Below are 16,421 nucleotides of genomic sequence, written 5' to 3'. Positions count from 1 at the left end.
CCTTATACTTACCTTTTTCATTTTCTTGCTTTCCTCCCTTCTCTATAAATCCTCCACCATCAAAATGAAACTCTAACCACCTTGGGTTAGTGATTTGTATTTTTGTTTATGTTCCATTACAAGGCACCATGTAATAAGAATGAATATTGACATTTCACTAAGCTTGGGGCTATTAAATCTGTCAGGTCCACAATTCAATATATCACAGCAGTAATTTATACTCCTTTCACTATCGTACACATCTTACTTATAAAAAATTCAAGGTTACAAAGTGTATTAACTATTTACCCTACAATCAAGGTAGACTTATCCCATTCTTAACATGTATGTAGAATAGCTACATTGTATATAATCACAAAATACTATTGAACCTAAACATTTCAGGTATCTGAGATTTGATTAGCTGGCCCAAATAGGGATTCATCCTTTACTATGTCTCTATAAAAACTTAAATCTTCTATAAACTGGAAATTGAGCAGTTTATTATTTTGATCAGGTTATCAGATTATTCAAAACTTTGCTTTAGTAACTAAACATGGAAATCCTTCACCTAAGGAAGACTGTCAGAGATTAAATTAGGACAGGTTTGTCAGATAAACAAATAGCATCTGACGTCAACTTAGTAGCTATTCAAGGTTATTACTAAAGTCGCTCTTAGTTTCTATACTAGATTGTACCTAGTTTTGTTTTCTCCTTTTAGAATCAGCCCATACAAAGCATGTTCATGTTCTAAAAATTTAAGCTAAATTTGCTCAATTTTCAAAGATCAAAAAGGACTTTCAAAACAAAAATGCAGGATCTACAGAGATTTTTAGCACTGTCATGAAAACTTTTATTTTAACATTTCTTTGTCAATAAAGTAACTGAAGCCAACACCCAACGTCCCATCTATGATGGGAGAGACATGCAAGATGCTGTTTTGAAGCTTTCCTTCAACCTTTTTAAGTCACAATGAGGCCTTCGTCATTTTGCATGATAGAAAACAACAGCTGACAGCCCATTTGGAACACATGCCAGCTGTCTCTCATTTGTTTTATTGTCCGAGCAGTAAGAGGTTTGTAGCAGCATTTCCAAAAGCAAGTGATAGTTTAATGGATTTGATCAGATCTCAGTCAGTACTCTCAGCTGTAAACATGCTTTTTGGACCAAAGTTGTTATGCAGAATTCTGTCCTTTGTCAATATAAATAAGCTTTCATTTTACATAAATCCATGTAGACTTATGAATGAATACAAAACTGGGCTCAATTTTAAAGTAAACGTACTCTCCTCTTCAATATTCAGACATCTGTTCAACACAATTTGCAAGCACCAAATGACATTACTAGCAGAGGATTACATGAACTGAAAAATAGTGCTTTACACAGATGAGCATTGCTCAGGTACACATTATTATTATTATTATTTTTAAGTTTAACATTCATTTCCAAGCATTTGGGTTTTCTCAATTGTAGAAGGGAAACAGTGCATTCTAGGTAACAAAATGGAGCAGTTTTTATACCAGCCAGGTTTTTACGAGGCATAATATTTAAGAGATGTGGGATAATGAAGACACTTTCCAATCAAACGTTTTAATCTGTAAAAAAGAATTTTAGCTTTCCTTTTTTGCAAGGAAAGTTAACATCTAACAACTCAGCATGTCAGTCAGAATTCTACAATAGAATTCAGTACACTAAAAGAGATGCATTTCACTTCCAATAAGTCAGAAACAGCTGAAAGCCTGAAATAGTAACATTCTACAGAGCCACTGACAAATTACATTGTTTTATAAACCTATTCACTGTTGTCTATTTCTCCTCCAGACTTAAGTAAAAAAAGAAGTTTACATCAGTTTAAACTTATTTCTATTCTCTGCTACCTTCTTTTAAGAAACTGCTAACCATTTTCAATTTCTATCCTTTGATGAAAGCATTCCTCCTAGTGGTATGTACACTGCAACAGCAATTGGCTCCCTAACAGAGTTCCTTTATGCATACCAGTAGAATCATGTCCAGTTTTGCCATTTGTGGAGAACTGATGACAAGATACAAAAGCATGTGTTTGCCATAAATAGCTCTGGCCAACGGAGGACTGCTCGCACAGAGCAGATCAAATTCTCTATAAGGAGAGCAGTGTTTGGCTCATAGCCAAATCATGTTCCTGATGCAAGACTTAGTAGCTGCAAAAGCTTTCCAGTCCTATTAGCACAAAAATTAACTGGCAAGAGTTGCCTTGTGACTGAACAAAAGATGGTACTTGCAATACTTAACATGTAAAACTGTGAAGGATATTCTGTAATAGTGCATTACATGCCTCATTGTTTCCCTTTTAAGTTTCAGATATAAGCTAGTTGTAGACTGATGCCCCAGTTGTTCCCCAAATGATGGCAACTTATTAAAGATTGCAGAGGAAAGTCCCTTATTCAAATTATTCCTACAGTGGGATCATGAATAAATATAAAAAGGATCATGAATAAATATAAAAAGATTCATTACTGAAGTTGAGAGCAACTGTTCAGTATCAAGGAGAGGTACTGCTGAAACAAAACTCTGCAAAATGTTAAAATACACTTCATTCTGTAGTTCCCAATGAAAACAAGGCAACATTCTGTAATAAGCCACAAGTTTTATTGCAACGTGGCTAATATATTTGATCTCAAAAACAATGTTCCATTTAAGGCTCTTTTTATACAGAAATTGCCATTATGATTGATGTTTTACAAAACATCATTAGTGTTGCAAGACTTGCATGGTAAACAGATAGTTCCTACTCCTGTTCAGTAGTGTACATTCAACAGAAAAACAAAAAGGCATCGTTAACAGCTACTTCAGTTATAAAGATATGCATGTAACAGGAATGAAAACTGGGGTACTACAACAGTTTGATGACAATTACAGAAACTTAATTGGCATTCCTTGGGAAAGGGAAATAAAACATATTACAAAAAGTGCTTTAATTTAAATGCATAGTGTTGAGTGCTGCCATGTCACAAAAAAGGCTTGTCAAGGCAGGTGAGGTGTATGAATGCACAAGAGCCTCATGGAACTGCGATCAAGTGCAACTGTAAAGTAATACTGAATAGAGTCTACCATTTGACTGTTGGACAATACTTTAAAGGCAATCAATTAGCTTAAACCTTTTGTTGCTTGGCTAGACTATCCACATCAACTATCACATTCACTGTACATATTTGCAAGGAATGCCCACATCAGTTTTGGCTAAGAATATGATGTGAGGCATTCCTTGGATTCTACATAAACTATCAGGTTTAAAAACAGTCTAATGGTGACCACTTATAGACTGTATAATGACGTCTCCTTCAGGTATTTGGGATCTGGGAAGGTGGGGCAAAAGGAACTAATGCTATTCCAATTGAATGAGCTGCAAAAATGGAAGCTCCAGATGGCACTTGTCTGTCCTTTTATAAGGGTTTTCCTTCAAGTGAAACTACCACATTGCCTCCTAGTTTCTCTCCCAGTGTTGATCGATCTTTAATATCATCCAACCCATTTACTTGCCACTCGTGTTTAATACCTGAAAAAGACAAATAAACAGAGATATATTTGTTCAGTATTTTCATAGCAACAAGTGCCTTACTGCTCAAGTATCAAAATACCTGCCTACTTCAATAGCAGCTTAAACATGGTAGTTATCCAAAAGGAATTGGTACTCACTCTGAGGAAGTAGCTAAATACAAAGTGGCCATGTGGAATATTTTCTGCTCATACCTGTGAATTTCTTTTTAATGGCATCTTTTGAGCTTGCGTAGATCATCTTGCTTTTTAAAGGCGCACTCTCTGGAGCCCTACAGACGGGGAGTAAAGACTTGTTATTTAACCCATTGAATTTTGGAAACAAAATTCTATTTAAATAATAATCCTTTGATTTACACACCAGAATAGAAATACCAGGTCTTCTTTTTTAGATTCCTTTGTTTCATATGTTGCATCATACAAAGCATATCGACAATCATTCAGAGGTAACAGCTTCACAAAAGATGTATAAGGGTCCTCCACTGTATCACCTATGTCACCAACTAGTATCTGCTTTGCTTCTTCTACAATTATTTGTCTTTTGTCATCACTTAAACAGAAGAGAACTGCTTTCTTTCGTTTTTTAATCTCTTCTGGCGTTGAAGATTTTCGTACTTTCATGTCATTGAAAACCTTGATAACTTCATCATTCACTGTTACTCCAGAAGCCTACAAAACAAAGCAAAACAGCATCCACTATAATAAACACCATCTATTAGAAACATACAATTTGGTCCAAAGCCAGCCATCATTACCTTAATACAACACAACAACAAAACACAATTATCTAGTTTTAGGTTAAGATAGCAATTTTGACTCATTTAAGAGCACATTTAGCCAAGAGTAACTCTCACTGAATTCATTGGGGCTTACTACTGAGTAAACATGCTTAAGCAAACACTACATGGGATTTTGCACAGAAATAATCAAATGCATTTGCAGTAGTTCATATCAAGCTCTGTCATTATTCTAGTTTTGTTCAGTGACGTAAGCCTCTAAGAGAAGAAATGCCTTTTGTATCGTGTCAGGTTTAATATTATGTATTTAAAATTCCTAGATTTTATTTAATACCCTATAAATATTCTAGTGAAGTTACTACATGATGAAAGAATCAAGGACAGAATGTACAATTCCTCCTAAGAGTATTGAGGCTTATAGAAGCCGAGCCTACAAAAATGTGACTCTCTCATTCTGACTGGACAGAGGTGTTCTGTAAGGGCACACTGGAAACCCATAACCTTTTTTTTTTTTTTTAGTTTCTGCTTTTCATCCTATAGTGTTGCTGTAGGTTAATAGGCCTTCAGTTAATGAGTGCTAATTCTGTTTTAAAGGCCTAGGCAACTGTTCCCGCCTATATTTGATGGCATTTAAATGTTATCATGGGGTAAACCCAGAGAATAGCAGCTCCCATGACACTGCTGTAACATGGGAAAGGAACCAAAAGGTTTTTCTTTTAAACACTTAAAAATAACTAACTATACTTGTTTTCAGATAAACAACCCCCTTAAAAGAGCAAAGATTTTAAAGCTTTTTACAGCACATTAGTTTAGGAGAAACTGCAAATATATAGCAGAACAGTGACAGATGAAGGTAGAAAATATTTAATCATTTCTGACTTGTTATTTAAAACACAAAGTAGGAATCTTCATCTTAAAAAAAATGTTTCTTACAACTAGTTCTCAAACACTATTTCTTGTCCAAAACACTCCATTTAGTTTAGTTGTATATCTCAAAAATTTAGAGAGAAAAGAAAGAAAAATTAAAACTGATAATGGACCAGCATGTTTTATACCATATTGTTCACTTCTATGGAAAGATGAGACAATACAGCTCCTTTACCATTTTTTCTTTTCTCACGCCCCCCCCCCCGCCAGTTTTTGAGCCATCTAGTGCCAATGTAATGACTATTGCCCAAATACAGCCAGAACATTCCTGCCCTTCTGCTGGATTCTCAGCAATGTAGTTCTAGGGCAGAGCTCCTAATGGTACACTGCAACAAGAACACAAGGAGAGATAGATGCCCCCATGTGTTACACAAACACTGAATTTCTGCCATAAACCAGACACCATCCAAACACAATGAATGGTAAGTGCCACTCACCTTCCAGCTTTCCCAGTTAAGAGCACCCTGCCCACAAATTATGATTAAAGCACTCCAACAAAGGAAGCAGCCATCTCTCGGCTTGGTGCTTCCTTCCCCACCCCCCTGACACATTCAGACACAATGGAGAGGGGCAAACCCAACTATGCGTCATTCCACCCACCCCCACTGGCATCACAATCCCAACTAAGAAGCAGAAAGCCTATATTCTTACAACGCACTACGAGAAAGGGGGAATTCCACTCTAAGGCACTTAAGCCCAAAATGAAAAGGAGACCATCCTCGCTGTGTCATATGTATACAGTACTCTTGGAAACGATTAGCCCCCACAAAGAGGCAGAGAATGAAGGAGGCGGCAAAACCTGCTCTTTCACTCCCGTTTCAGAGCCAAGCAAAAGGAACCAAAGCTTTCTCCGTGGTCTGGGCTCCCGCATACGTTTACCCTTCCATAAATAGAGATACAAGAGATTTGCTACCACTAGCTTCTCCCAAATGACAAGCGGGGCATAATACGTATCATTCCCCAACGATGAAATATACGGGGCTTACCATAACACAGAAAAAAGGAGCCCTTTCGAAAGAAAGGGGGAGCCAAGCCCCATTACACGCGCCCACGACACACTTGTCCCTATGGCTCCACGGAAGGGAACGAAAGGATGTGTGAAGCTAAGTTGTCCCGTTACTTGGTCCTCACTCTTCAAAGCAACAACCCGAGAAGAGGGACATATGTATACCCTGCCATCTTACAAAGAGCCGCTGCCCCCCGCTACACCTAGGAAGGAACCAGACGCGCAGCCGCCCCTTATTTTGCTTCCTCGCCCGTGGAGCTGTGCGTGGGCTTGCAGACTTGTGAAAAGAATAAAGCACAGCGAGAAAAAGCAGCCGTCCAAGCGTGCGAGACTCGTATGCGTGGGAAACCCCTCCGTCACTCACAAGGCGAAGAACTTGCGGGCGCTTCTCCCCGGGAAGCGGGCCGCCCGCCGGCCACGAGTTGGGGCGGAGGTGGAGGGGGGGGAGAGAGGGTCGGTCCCCCTTCCCCGGGCTAAAATTAGACTAAAATGGCCGCCAGAGGCCGCGGGCCCCGCTGAGCCCCTCTCACCCTCGCGGGGGGCCTAGTCCCACACCCTGCCTGGCACCAGCCGGCCGGGCCACGCTGAGGCGAGTCAGGCTGCCCCGCCCTTACCATGGTGCCGGGTCCCTGTGGCGGCGGTGATGGCGGAGGCCGCTCCTACTGCTTGCTGCCTATGGAGCGGAGGAGTCTGGTTGACGCTGCTCGCAGCACAGCTCGGAAAGCGCAGGCTGGGCTGAGGCGAGGAGACAGGCGGGGGGCTGGAGGGGAAAGCGGGGGGAGGAAAGGCCGGTCACATGGGCGCCGCCTTCTGTCACCACGTGCTGCAGGCCCGGCCCAGCCCTGCAGAGCACAAAATGGGGAGGGGACGGAGGGCCGCCCACCTCCCTCCTCCTCGTGAACGACGCCCCAACTCCTCTTTCGACGAGGAAACTTCCCTAACGGGAAGGAAGGACGGAGGGGGATTTCCTGAGGAGAATTAGGCACCCCCTCCCCGCGCCATCCTCCGGCTTTGTTCTGCCACAGGGCGACTCCTAGGGTTGCGCCCCGCCCCGCTGGGCCGCCCTACAACTCCCTCGCCCGCTTCCATGCTGACCCGAAGGCGAGCGCCGCCGCCACCTGCCGCAGTCTCGCCCACATCCCCTCCGCAGCCCACGGAGAGGAGGCGAGCTGAGGGCGGCCGCGCGGCGACGGCGCTTTCCAGCCGCCTCAGCTGCTCGCTCGCCTCCCTCTCTCGGTGCTGCTTCGTTTCGGCTGTTTCTCCCTCCTCCGCTGCGCGGCCAAGCCAAGCCGCAGACTGAGGGGGAGCCGCGGAGGTGGCCGCGAAGCTGCTGCTGCAGCCGCCGGCGCTCCCCGGGAGGGAGCGGCCCACCAGGGCACCGCCTGGGAGCAGCGGGCGCTCTTGCAGCTGCCTCCAGCCTGGCCTCCTCGCTCAACGGGCAGCTGAGGGAGCCGTGAGGAAGGAGGACCAGCTGCCTCCCTCTCCGCGCTCTCGACGGAGCGAGGGGGCCGGGGAGCAAGCGCAGGCGGCAGCTCTTTGCGAAAGACAGGCAACTGTCTTTCTACTTCATTGCAATGATATCCCGCCGTTTCCTGCTGGGAGCTCAAGGTGACGTACCTGGTTCTTCCCCACTGCAACCCTGTGAGGTTGGTTGGGCTGAGAGGCAGTGGCCCGCTCAAGGTCACCCAGTAAGCTTCATGTCCGAGTGAGGATTTGAACCCTGCTCCCATGGGCGTAGCCCGGATTTATGTTGGGGGGGGGGCAGGCTTTATGTTGCGGGGGCAGAACCTCAGGTAAGTATTTTTATTGATTTAGGTGGGGCAGTTGCCTCCCTTGGCTACACCTATGCCTGCTTCCCATCTTAGTTCGATACTCTAACCACTGTACCACACTGTACTGCACCGGCTCTTCTGAGTGCTTCTGTGGACAGCCAGTACTTGGGTTTGGGCCACCTTGTGACTTAAAGAGAAGGGGCAACAGAGTTGCTGAAGGAGTGAAGGCACCTGCTTCAGATGGAGCACCAAATAACAGAGGCATGCCTTTCATTTTTAGCTTAGATCGCTCTCTTGACCAAAGGGACTAACAGAAAAAAACCATCAGCTCGGCTAAGGCAAATTATCAGAATGAAGGTAGGCACACAACAAGATGTAGCATATATCAAAACAGAAGATAAAGCAGATTTAAATTCATTTCAAAGCAGTCTGAAATACAATCTAATAAATCTGCAAGTTTATTCAGTAATTAATTTAAGCAGGTGCATGCTGGCCACCAACCGCAGTTTTAGTGTGGTTTAGGTTTTAAGGGACACGGGTGGTGCTGTGGGTTAAACCACAGAGGCTAGGGCTTGCTGATCAGAAGGTCAGCGGTTCGAATCCCCGCGACAGGGTGAGCTCCCATTTCTCAGTCCCTGCTCCTGCCAACCTAGCAGTTCGAAAGCACAAAGTGCAAGTAGATAAATAGGTACTGCTCCGGCGGGAAAGTAAACGGCATTTCTGTGCGCTTCTCTGGTTTGCCAGAAGCAGCTTAGTCATGCTGGACACATGACCCGGAAGCTGAACGCCGGCTCCCTCGGCCAATAAGCAAGATGAGTGCTGCAACCCCAGAGTCGTCCGCGACTGGACCTAATGGTCAGGGGTCCCTTTACCCTTTTAGGTTTCTTTAAAATGGTAGCATTTACTGAGGAGGCCCAATCAAGCAGCTTAGTAGACTTCGTAATGTCTAGCTGATGTTGAGTCCTGCGTAACTGCAAGATGTTCACCACAATGTATGTTGAAAGGATTGCAACCCCCATCATTCCTGACCAGTGGCTAATGGGGACTGTGGCTGAAGAAGGTTGGAGTAGAGCATGCAAGCTTCATTCAGGTATATGGGAAAATCTTCCCGAAAATCTGGCTTGGCAAAATAGCACTAATTAAAATGAAAGTGGTAACCAAAATTGGCATACCTTTTTGAAGTACTACCAGTTTATATACCACAAGATAAATTTACAAAGTGGTAGATAATGATAAAAGGCAGAGAGAAAAAACAAAGAGGGGATGGATGCACATAGCAGCAGGAGACCCCATAATACTTTACTTCTGGTATTTAGTGCCTTCCAAGTTAGGCAATTGTTGGCATTATTACATGGAAATAAAGCTGATTTGTGGGTCAATATGGAATTGGAGGACAGGGAGATGTTACAAGGGCTTTACATTTGGGGGAAAGAAAAGTAGTTTTTTGTATTTTACTCAAGAATCAAGAGTCAAAGGATACACATGTACTGCACACAGCAATATGTACCATAGGTTTACTTTTTTTGTTCTGTGTTTGTTCATGGGCAAAAATTATCAAGAAAGAAAATTATAAAAAGTAATTGGGTGGCTCTCTATTATAATGGCTTTATAAAAGTATAAGTATAAAGTTATGCCTATGCTTCACCTGTACAAAAATGCAATTCCCATGGGTGCTTTACAGACGGGTGAGATTCTCTTGTGGTCCATTTAAATTTACGCAGCACACCTCACATTAATAGGTAAGGTAAATGAAACGAACATTCTTACAAGCACATTGTTGCTCATGGCCAAGACTTCAGCCAGTTTTCAGGAGTACTTATTCTGCTCAGCTCTCCATCTGTCTGCAAGTTAGATGCCTTCCAAACAGTGATAGATAACCTGTGGCCCTCCAGATGTTGTTGGACTCAGAATCTTAAGAGTTGGAAGGGACCCCAAGGGTCATACTCCAATCCCCTGCAATGCAGGAATCTCAGCTAAAGCATCCCCGGCACATGGCCATCCAACCTCTGCTTAAGAACTCCCTCTTGTGGAAGTCTGTTCCACTGCCAAACAGCTCCTACTGTCAAAAGTTTCTCCTTTCTTGTACCTTGAAGCCGTTGCCTCAAGTCTTACCTTCAAGAACAGGAGAAAACAAGCATGCCCCCCTTCCATGTGACAGCCATTAAGATATCTGAAGATGGCTATTATATCTCCTCTCAGTCTCTTTTCCAGGCTAAACATACCCAGCTCCTTCAAGCGTTCTTCATAAGGCTTACTTTCCAGATCCTTGATCATCTTGGTTGCCGCCCTCTGCACAAGTTCCAGCTTGTCAATATCCTTAAATTGTGCTGCTCAGAATTGGACACAGTATTCAAAGTTTGGTCTAAGGCAGAATAGAGTGGTACTATTACTTCCCTTGATCTGGACACTACTTCTATTGATCCAGTAGTAGATAGGTAGCCGTGTTGGTCTGCCATAGTCAAAATAAAAAATTCCTTCCAGTAGCACCTTAAAGACCAACTAAGTTAGTTCTTGGTATACCAAGAACTAACTTAGTTGGTCTTTAAGGTGCTACTGGAAGGAATTTTTTATTTTTATTACTTCTATTGATGCAGCCTAAAATAGCATTACTCCCTGGAAAAGACCCTGATGTTGGGAAAGGAGGGCACAAGGAGAAGGGGACGACAGAGGACAAGATAGTGTTCTCGAAGCTACCAGCATGAGTTTGACTAAACTGCGGGAGGCAGTGGAAGACAGAAGTGCCTGGCGTGCTCTGGTCCATGGGGTCACGAAGAGTCGGACACGACTAAACAACAACAAAATAGCATTAGCTTTTTTTGCTGCTGCATCACACTGACTCATGTTAAGCTTGTGGTCCACCAAGACCCCTAAATCCTTTTCACATGTACTGCTAGTAAGCCAGGCAGTGTTCTTTTTTCTTTTTTTAAAAAAAGGTTTAGGGGTACTCTCATTTTGACTCAAGAAAATCACCATTTTATAGTTCAAATTGGGAAAAATACAGTAAATGGACAAAAGTACAGATTCACAAAATGTTTAGGGGTATGCGTACCCCTGCATCCTCCCAGAAAAAAGCACTGAAGCTAGGTGTCCCCCATCCTATATTTGTGTACCTGGTTCTTCCTGCCTAAGTGCCTTACATTTGTCTTTATTGAAATTCATTTTGTTAGCTTGCGCCCAGTTCTCCAATCTGTTAAGGTCATTTTAAATTCTGATTCTGTCTTTTGCGGCATTAGCTACTCCTCCTATTTTAGTGTCATCTGCAAATTTGATGAGCATCCCCTCAATTCCTTCATCCAAGTCATTTATAAAGACATAACCCTGTGGCACCCAACTTGTTACTTTTTCCCAGGATGACATGGAACCATTAATGAGTACTCAAAGTTTGGTAAGTTAACCAGCTACAAATCAACCTAACAGTTATCTCATTCAACCCACATTTTACTGGCTTCCTCCAGAGAATATCATGGGGTACTTTGTCAAAAGCCTTACTGAAATCAAGATACACTGTGTCTACCACATTTCTCTGATCCACCAAGTTTGTAATTCCATCAAAAAAAGGAATCAGATTGGTCTGGCATGACATTTTTGAGAAACCCATGCTGAATCTTTGTTGAATTATCTCTTCTAGGACCTTCCCTGGTATCGATGTCAAGCTCCAACTCTAATTAGTTTCAAGGCATCAAGGCCAATGGTCTGGGATGATGGAAATTGTAGTCCAGCAACTTCTAGAAAACCACAGACTTGTTATGTTTGTAATTATGTAATTTTAACATGTTGTAAACTGCTTTAACTTTGGAAAGGCAGCATAGAAATAAAATGATTGATTGACTGAATTGAGTAACTCACATTTGGGCTACTGTATTCTGATAACAAAGTATGAGAATTGACTGTTATTAGAAACCTTATGTTTCTGGTCTTTTGTACGGAGGTAAATTTCCAAGTCACCCAAGATTATTATTGAGGCAAAAGTTTTTTTGTTTTACTTTATTGACAAAAAGTTTTAGAAAAAATTAAATAAGTAGTTTTCAAGACATTTGCAGTAGTAGTATGGACACGGGTATTGGAATAGTTCATCATGACAGATCTGCAAACATTAAAGGATCACAGATCAATTAAGAAATGCTGCTGATAGAATCAACAAGTGGCAAGTCCTGTTATCTATTCTTGCTTCACCCAAGAACTGGGCAGCCACTAGTATACAGATAAGCAAGTAGCACTTTGAAAAATGTTTCACTTTATTTTTTACACTCGGAAGTTGTACAAATAAACTTTCAGTTTTGCTGTAAGAACTGCCAGGTAGAGGACAATTAACTGATCATGAGAGTTTAAACAACTAAACACAGAGTAAACAGGAAATTAATGAATTCTTTATCCTCCAAGTAAATTTTTTTATAAATACAAAAACAAATCCACAAATTATTTGAATGCTAAATAAATATCTACTTAATAAAGTCAGACTGAATTTCTCCAACCAGCACCAGCACACTAATTTAAATGATAAAAAGGTGTACTCATTCACTTGTAGTGTCAAAACTTTGTGCTCAAGTGACTTCAGATGTCCACTGCGTTGCAGATGACTGTTTTAGCCTAGGTAGAACCCTCACAAGACAATGCCACAGCTCCTACAAGATCTAAGCAATATAACAATATTATCTGGTGCTGAAGAAAAATATTTCTGGAAGGTATTTTGACACAAAATGGTCATTAAAAGTACAAAAGCTACTGTAAACCAGTACTGTATTCAAAACACATCGATCAAAGTTATTAGTCACTGAACAAAACTGTAGCAAAGGTAATCTTTCCTACATTCTCCTGAGTGCTTAATAATTGAGAACATAGTGCAGGTCACACTTCCAAGGTGTGACAGATGTTATTGCTTTCTATGGCTGCATGATTTAAATATTTCATTTCCATGAAAATATAAGAGGATTCCTCTAATAGAAGTCCTTTAAAAGGAAGACGTTAGATTCGGGATTTTTTGGCTGCTGGAGCAGCACGGTCCATGTAACTAGAAGTAAGAGGAAGTCCAAGCTTGTGAGCCTGAACACGGAAAAAATCCTGAAGTCTTGTTCCAGCCTTTGCTTCACTTGTATTGCGTGGATTATACTCAAAGCAGTTTGAAAACATCAGTTCAATATCTTCAATGAATTCTGCTGTAAGGAAGAAAAAACAAATACACAATTAGTCCATAATGTTATTAAAAATATAGATAATCCCAAAATCAATGTTTCCTAGACAAAGACACAACCACCCTTACGGTGGATTACTTTGGCTCACAAGAGAGTATTCTCACATTTCAGCTAGAGGTAAATAATGTTCAAGTGTGTATTGTTCAATATGCTGAATGCCCACTGCCCACATAACTCCTAATGCATAACTCCACTGTTTCAGAATAACATAAAACTAAAGTCATTCAGATGCCTTGTAAATTAAACTGTGTTTAAAGCAACAGAAATAGAATTATTTTAAAAACTTTACTTACAAGCCAGTTTGTATTCACATTTGTTGACTTTTTCACGGATTATGTTTAAGGCAATAGGTTTTTTGATAATATCATAGTAGTCTGGTACCTGCATTTGGGTAAAGAAGTACATTTTTAAAAAATGCAGAGAGAAAGAGCAAAAAAGTACATACAATCAAAATATTTTTCATGATTTTTAGGCGATAAATCAAGAGACCTCATTCAGAAGTTAAATCTTTTTAATCTGCCCACCCAAACAGGCAGTCCTGCCTTTTTCTGAATATCAGGAATGTGTGAGTTTGACCAAACTGTGGGAGGCAGTGGAAGACAGGAGTACATGACGTGCTCTGGTCCATGGGGTCACAAAGAGTTGGACACGACTAAACAACAACAATGCAGCAGTTACAAGGTATGTATTTTACATATTTCCAATCCATCGTCTCTTAAGAACAGGTCAATAGATCAGCCTGGTTTCAAAACTGTGCAGTACAGAATCATGTCCTGAATTTGTATGCACTTTTCATTGTTCAATGTTCAAAAAGTGGAACAGCTGGTTCTCACCTGAAGGGTGTTTCTAGGTGATTAACAGGCAACATGGCTGGGTAACATCGCCATCTTGTGGCCATTACATTGTTTTACAATACAAGTCAATTTAAACTCTCTTGAGTATTTTTCCTAATAATGTTTCCCTTTCTGTATCTATTAAATCTGTTCCTGCAGTTTGTCATTCACCGGACCAAGTTAAAATGCAAAACATCAGTTTGCATTTCCTGTCTTCAGTTGCAAGGTGGTGACATTACCCATTCATGGTGTGTGTTCAGCTACCTCCCGATAATCGCTGAGCTATGAATAAAACAGAAAATGCTGAACCTGGAGTTAACAAGCTCCCTCTTCACACAGCCAACAACAGAAGCCTTTCTGAATTTCATGACCCAACACTGACTTTGCTGAACTGTCTCTTACACTTCCGTTGTCATAGCATTCAAATAAGGATTGGAGAAAAGTCAACCCCTCTGGCATTAGCGCTACATTAGCCTGTAAAGGTAAAGGGGCCCCTGACCATTAGGTCCAGTCGCGGACGACTCTGGGGTTGTGACACTCATCTCGCTTTATTGGCTGAGGGAGCTGGCGTACAGCTTCCGGTCATGTGGCCAGCACGACTAAGCCGCTTCTGGTGAACTAGAGCAGCGCACGGAAACACCGTTTACCTTGCCGCCAGAGCGTTACCTATTTATCTACTTGTACTTTGATGTGCTTTCAAACTGCTATGTTGGCAGGAGCAGGGAGCAAGCAACAGGAGCTCCCCCCATCGTGGGGATTCGAACCGCCAACCTTCTGATCAACAAGCCCTAGGCTCTGTGGTTTACCCACAGCACCACCCACGTCCCTTACATTAGCCCATTTTGTTGTTGTTTAGTCGTTGCTGACCCTGAGCCAGACATCATGGAGAGTGAAGTCAAATGTGCCTTAGAATGCAATGCAAATAACAAGGCCAGTGGAAGTGATGGTATTCCAGCTGAACTATTTAAAATTTTAAAAGATGATGCTCTTAAGGTGCTACACTCAATATGCCAGCAAGTTTGGAAAACTCAGCAGTGGCCAGAGGAATGGAGAAGATCAGTCTACATCCCAGTCTCAAAGAAGGGCAGTGCCAAAGAATGCTCCAACTACCGCACAATTGCACTCATTTCACACGCTAGCAAGGTTATGCTTAAAAGGTAGGCTCAAGCAGTATGTGGACCGAAAACTCCCAGAAGTGAAAGCTGGATTTAGAAGAGGCAGAGGAACCAGAGACCAAATTGCAAACATGCGCTGGATTATGGAGAAAGCTAGAGAGTTCCAGAAAAACATTAGCCCATATATTCCACCAATTTTACATCTTCAAAATAGGTGAGGCATACCCAAGTTATTACAGTAACTTGGGTATTTTAATTCTAGGTATGACTCAAATGTAGAGATTGGATTTCAGAAGTATTTTTCTATTCTTCCTCTTTTTGACTATTCCTGGTTTGTCAGTAAATGTCACTTTTTACTAAAAGGGACCCAATCTATTTACCTGGATTTTGGACACTAGTTTCATAAAAGGCCAGCTGTCATCGTGACGCACCAATTCCACAACAAGCTGCTCAAACGCAGACAGTTCATGAACTCCACCCTGACGTCCTGAACTTCTCCTATTCAAAGGCATTGGAGACGGCTCTGGGGGAAAACAAATTGTTTAAGAACTATATTATGCTAAGGGAATAGGAACATGTTTAGAAAAGCTAAAGTGGTACGGAAACAATGTGATCTGAGTTCATCCTTACTCAAAGTGCTACAGTCGAGGATAAGGAAAGCTAGAATGGGTTTCCCTGCCCACCAACCCCTGGTGTCCTCTGAAGGAAACAGCCCCCTCAAAAGACAATCATTCAGATACAACTGTTTACAGAACTACACAATTTGTAGTAAGTATTGGTACTGGTATTGAGTAATGACTCGACCTGAAAGGAGCTGGCTTCCTTTTCAGAATGAAGAAAAATGATTAGTAAACAAACCGGTGTATAGTATGATGGCATCTTCCGCACTTCAAACTTGCACAGTTTCAATCATATACAATTGAAGACCAGCTGGTTGAAATTCTGCAAGGTAAATGCAAGCAAGGCAGAGAGCTTAAAAGCTCTTTTTGCACTGAGTTTTCCTCAGGTATGGAGGCTGATCTAAAAGATGTTTCTTCTTTTTGTTAGACGATCAGCAATTTCACATTCAAACAAGGGTGCATTACACTCCCCCAAACTTTTGCCCATCCTTGATACAACTCGGGGCAAAGACGACATCAAGTTCAGTCAGAGAGGAGCATCCTTAATCTCTTTTGCTGGCCTGCCCCAAGTTGCAAACTCTCTAAGCCCATCCCAAGATGAAACAATTCAACCGATTACTCCAAGCCTTCTACCCTATAACCCTTACTTGACCAGACTAGAAAAGCTTTCTAGTATATTGCCGTGCGCCATTTAAATGTTCTGAATCTTCTC

General features: G+C 41.8%; 2 protein-coding genes across 14 annotated transcripts in view; both read right to left on the bottom strand.

Annotated features, from left to right (window-relative positions):
• Positions 1-808: 808 nt before the first annotated feature.
• On the bottom strand, positions 809-7,668 carry CFL2 (cofilin 2). Of its 5 annotated transcripts, XM_083510411.1 has the most exons (5): positions 7,276-7,668; positions 6,795-6,940; positions 3,872-4,179; positions 3,706-3,782; positions 809-3,511 (listed from the first exon to the last, which is right to left on the bottom strand). In XM_083510411.1, exons 2-5 carry the CDS (start codon positions 6,795-6,797, stop codon positions 3,399-3,401), a joined length of 501 nt encoding a protein of 166 aa, XP_083366537.1. In that variant the 5' UTR covers positions 6,798-6,940; positions 7,276-7,668; the 3' UTR covers positions 809-3,398. The 5 variants fall into 5 exon arrangements, with proteins under 5 accessions (XP_083366537.1, XP_083366536.1, XP_083366538.1 ...); XM_083510410.1 differs by lacking the exon at positions 7,276-7,668 and having other exon boundaries at positions 6,795-7,178; XM_083510412.1 differs by lacking the exons at positions 6,795-6,940; positions 7,276-7,668 and adding an exon at positions 6,161-6,781.
• Positions 7,669-12,167: 4,499 nt separating this feature from the next.
• Positions 12,168-16,421, bottom strand: part of BAZ1A (bromodomain adjacent to zinc finger domain 1A) — a 43,254-nt gene continuing 39,000 nt past the window's right edge. For all 9 annotated transcript variants that reach the window (XM_083505957.1, XM_083505960.1, XM_083505959.1 and 6 more), the window contains 3 exons: positions 15,470-15,612; positions 13,435-13,522; positions 12,168-13,105 (listed from right to left, as the gene is read on the bottom strand). In XM_083505957.1, coding sequence (XP_083362083.1) covers positions 12,915-13,105; positions 13,435-13,522; positions 15,470-15,612 — 422 coding nt within the window. In that variant the 3' untranslated portion in view covers positions 12,168-12,914. The remainder of the gene's footprint in view (positions 13,106-13,434; positions 13,523-15,469; positions 15,613-16,421) is intronic.

This window comes from Podarcis liolepis, assembly GCF_965112155.1.
Source record: "Podarcis liolepis genome assembly, chromosome: 1".
In the NCBI taxonomy this organism is placed as follows: Eukaryota; Metazoa; Chordata; class Lepidosauria; order Squamata; family Lacertidae; genus Podarcis; species Podarcis liolepis.
Note: the sequence above shows the minus strand (reverse complement) of the source record. Positions and strands in the feature narration are given on the sequence as shown.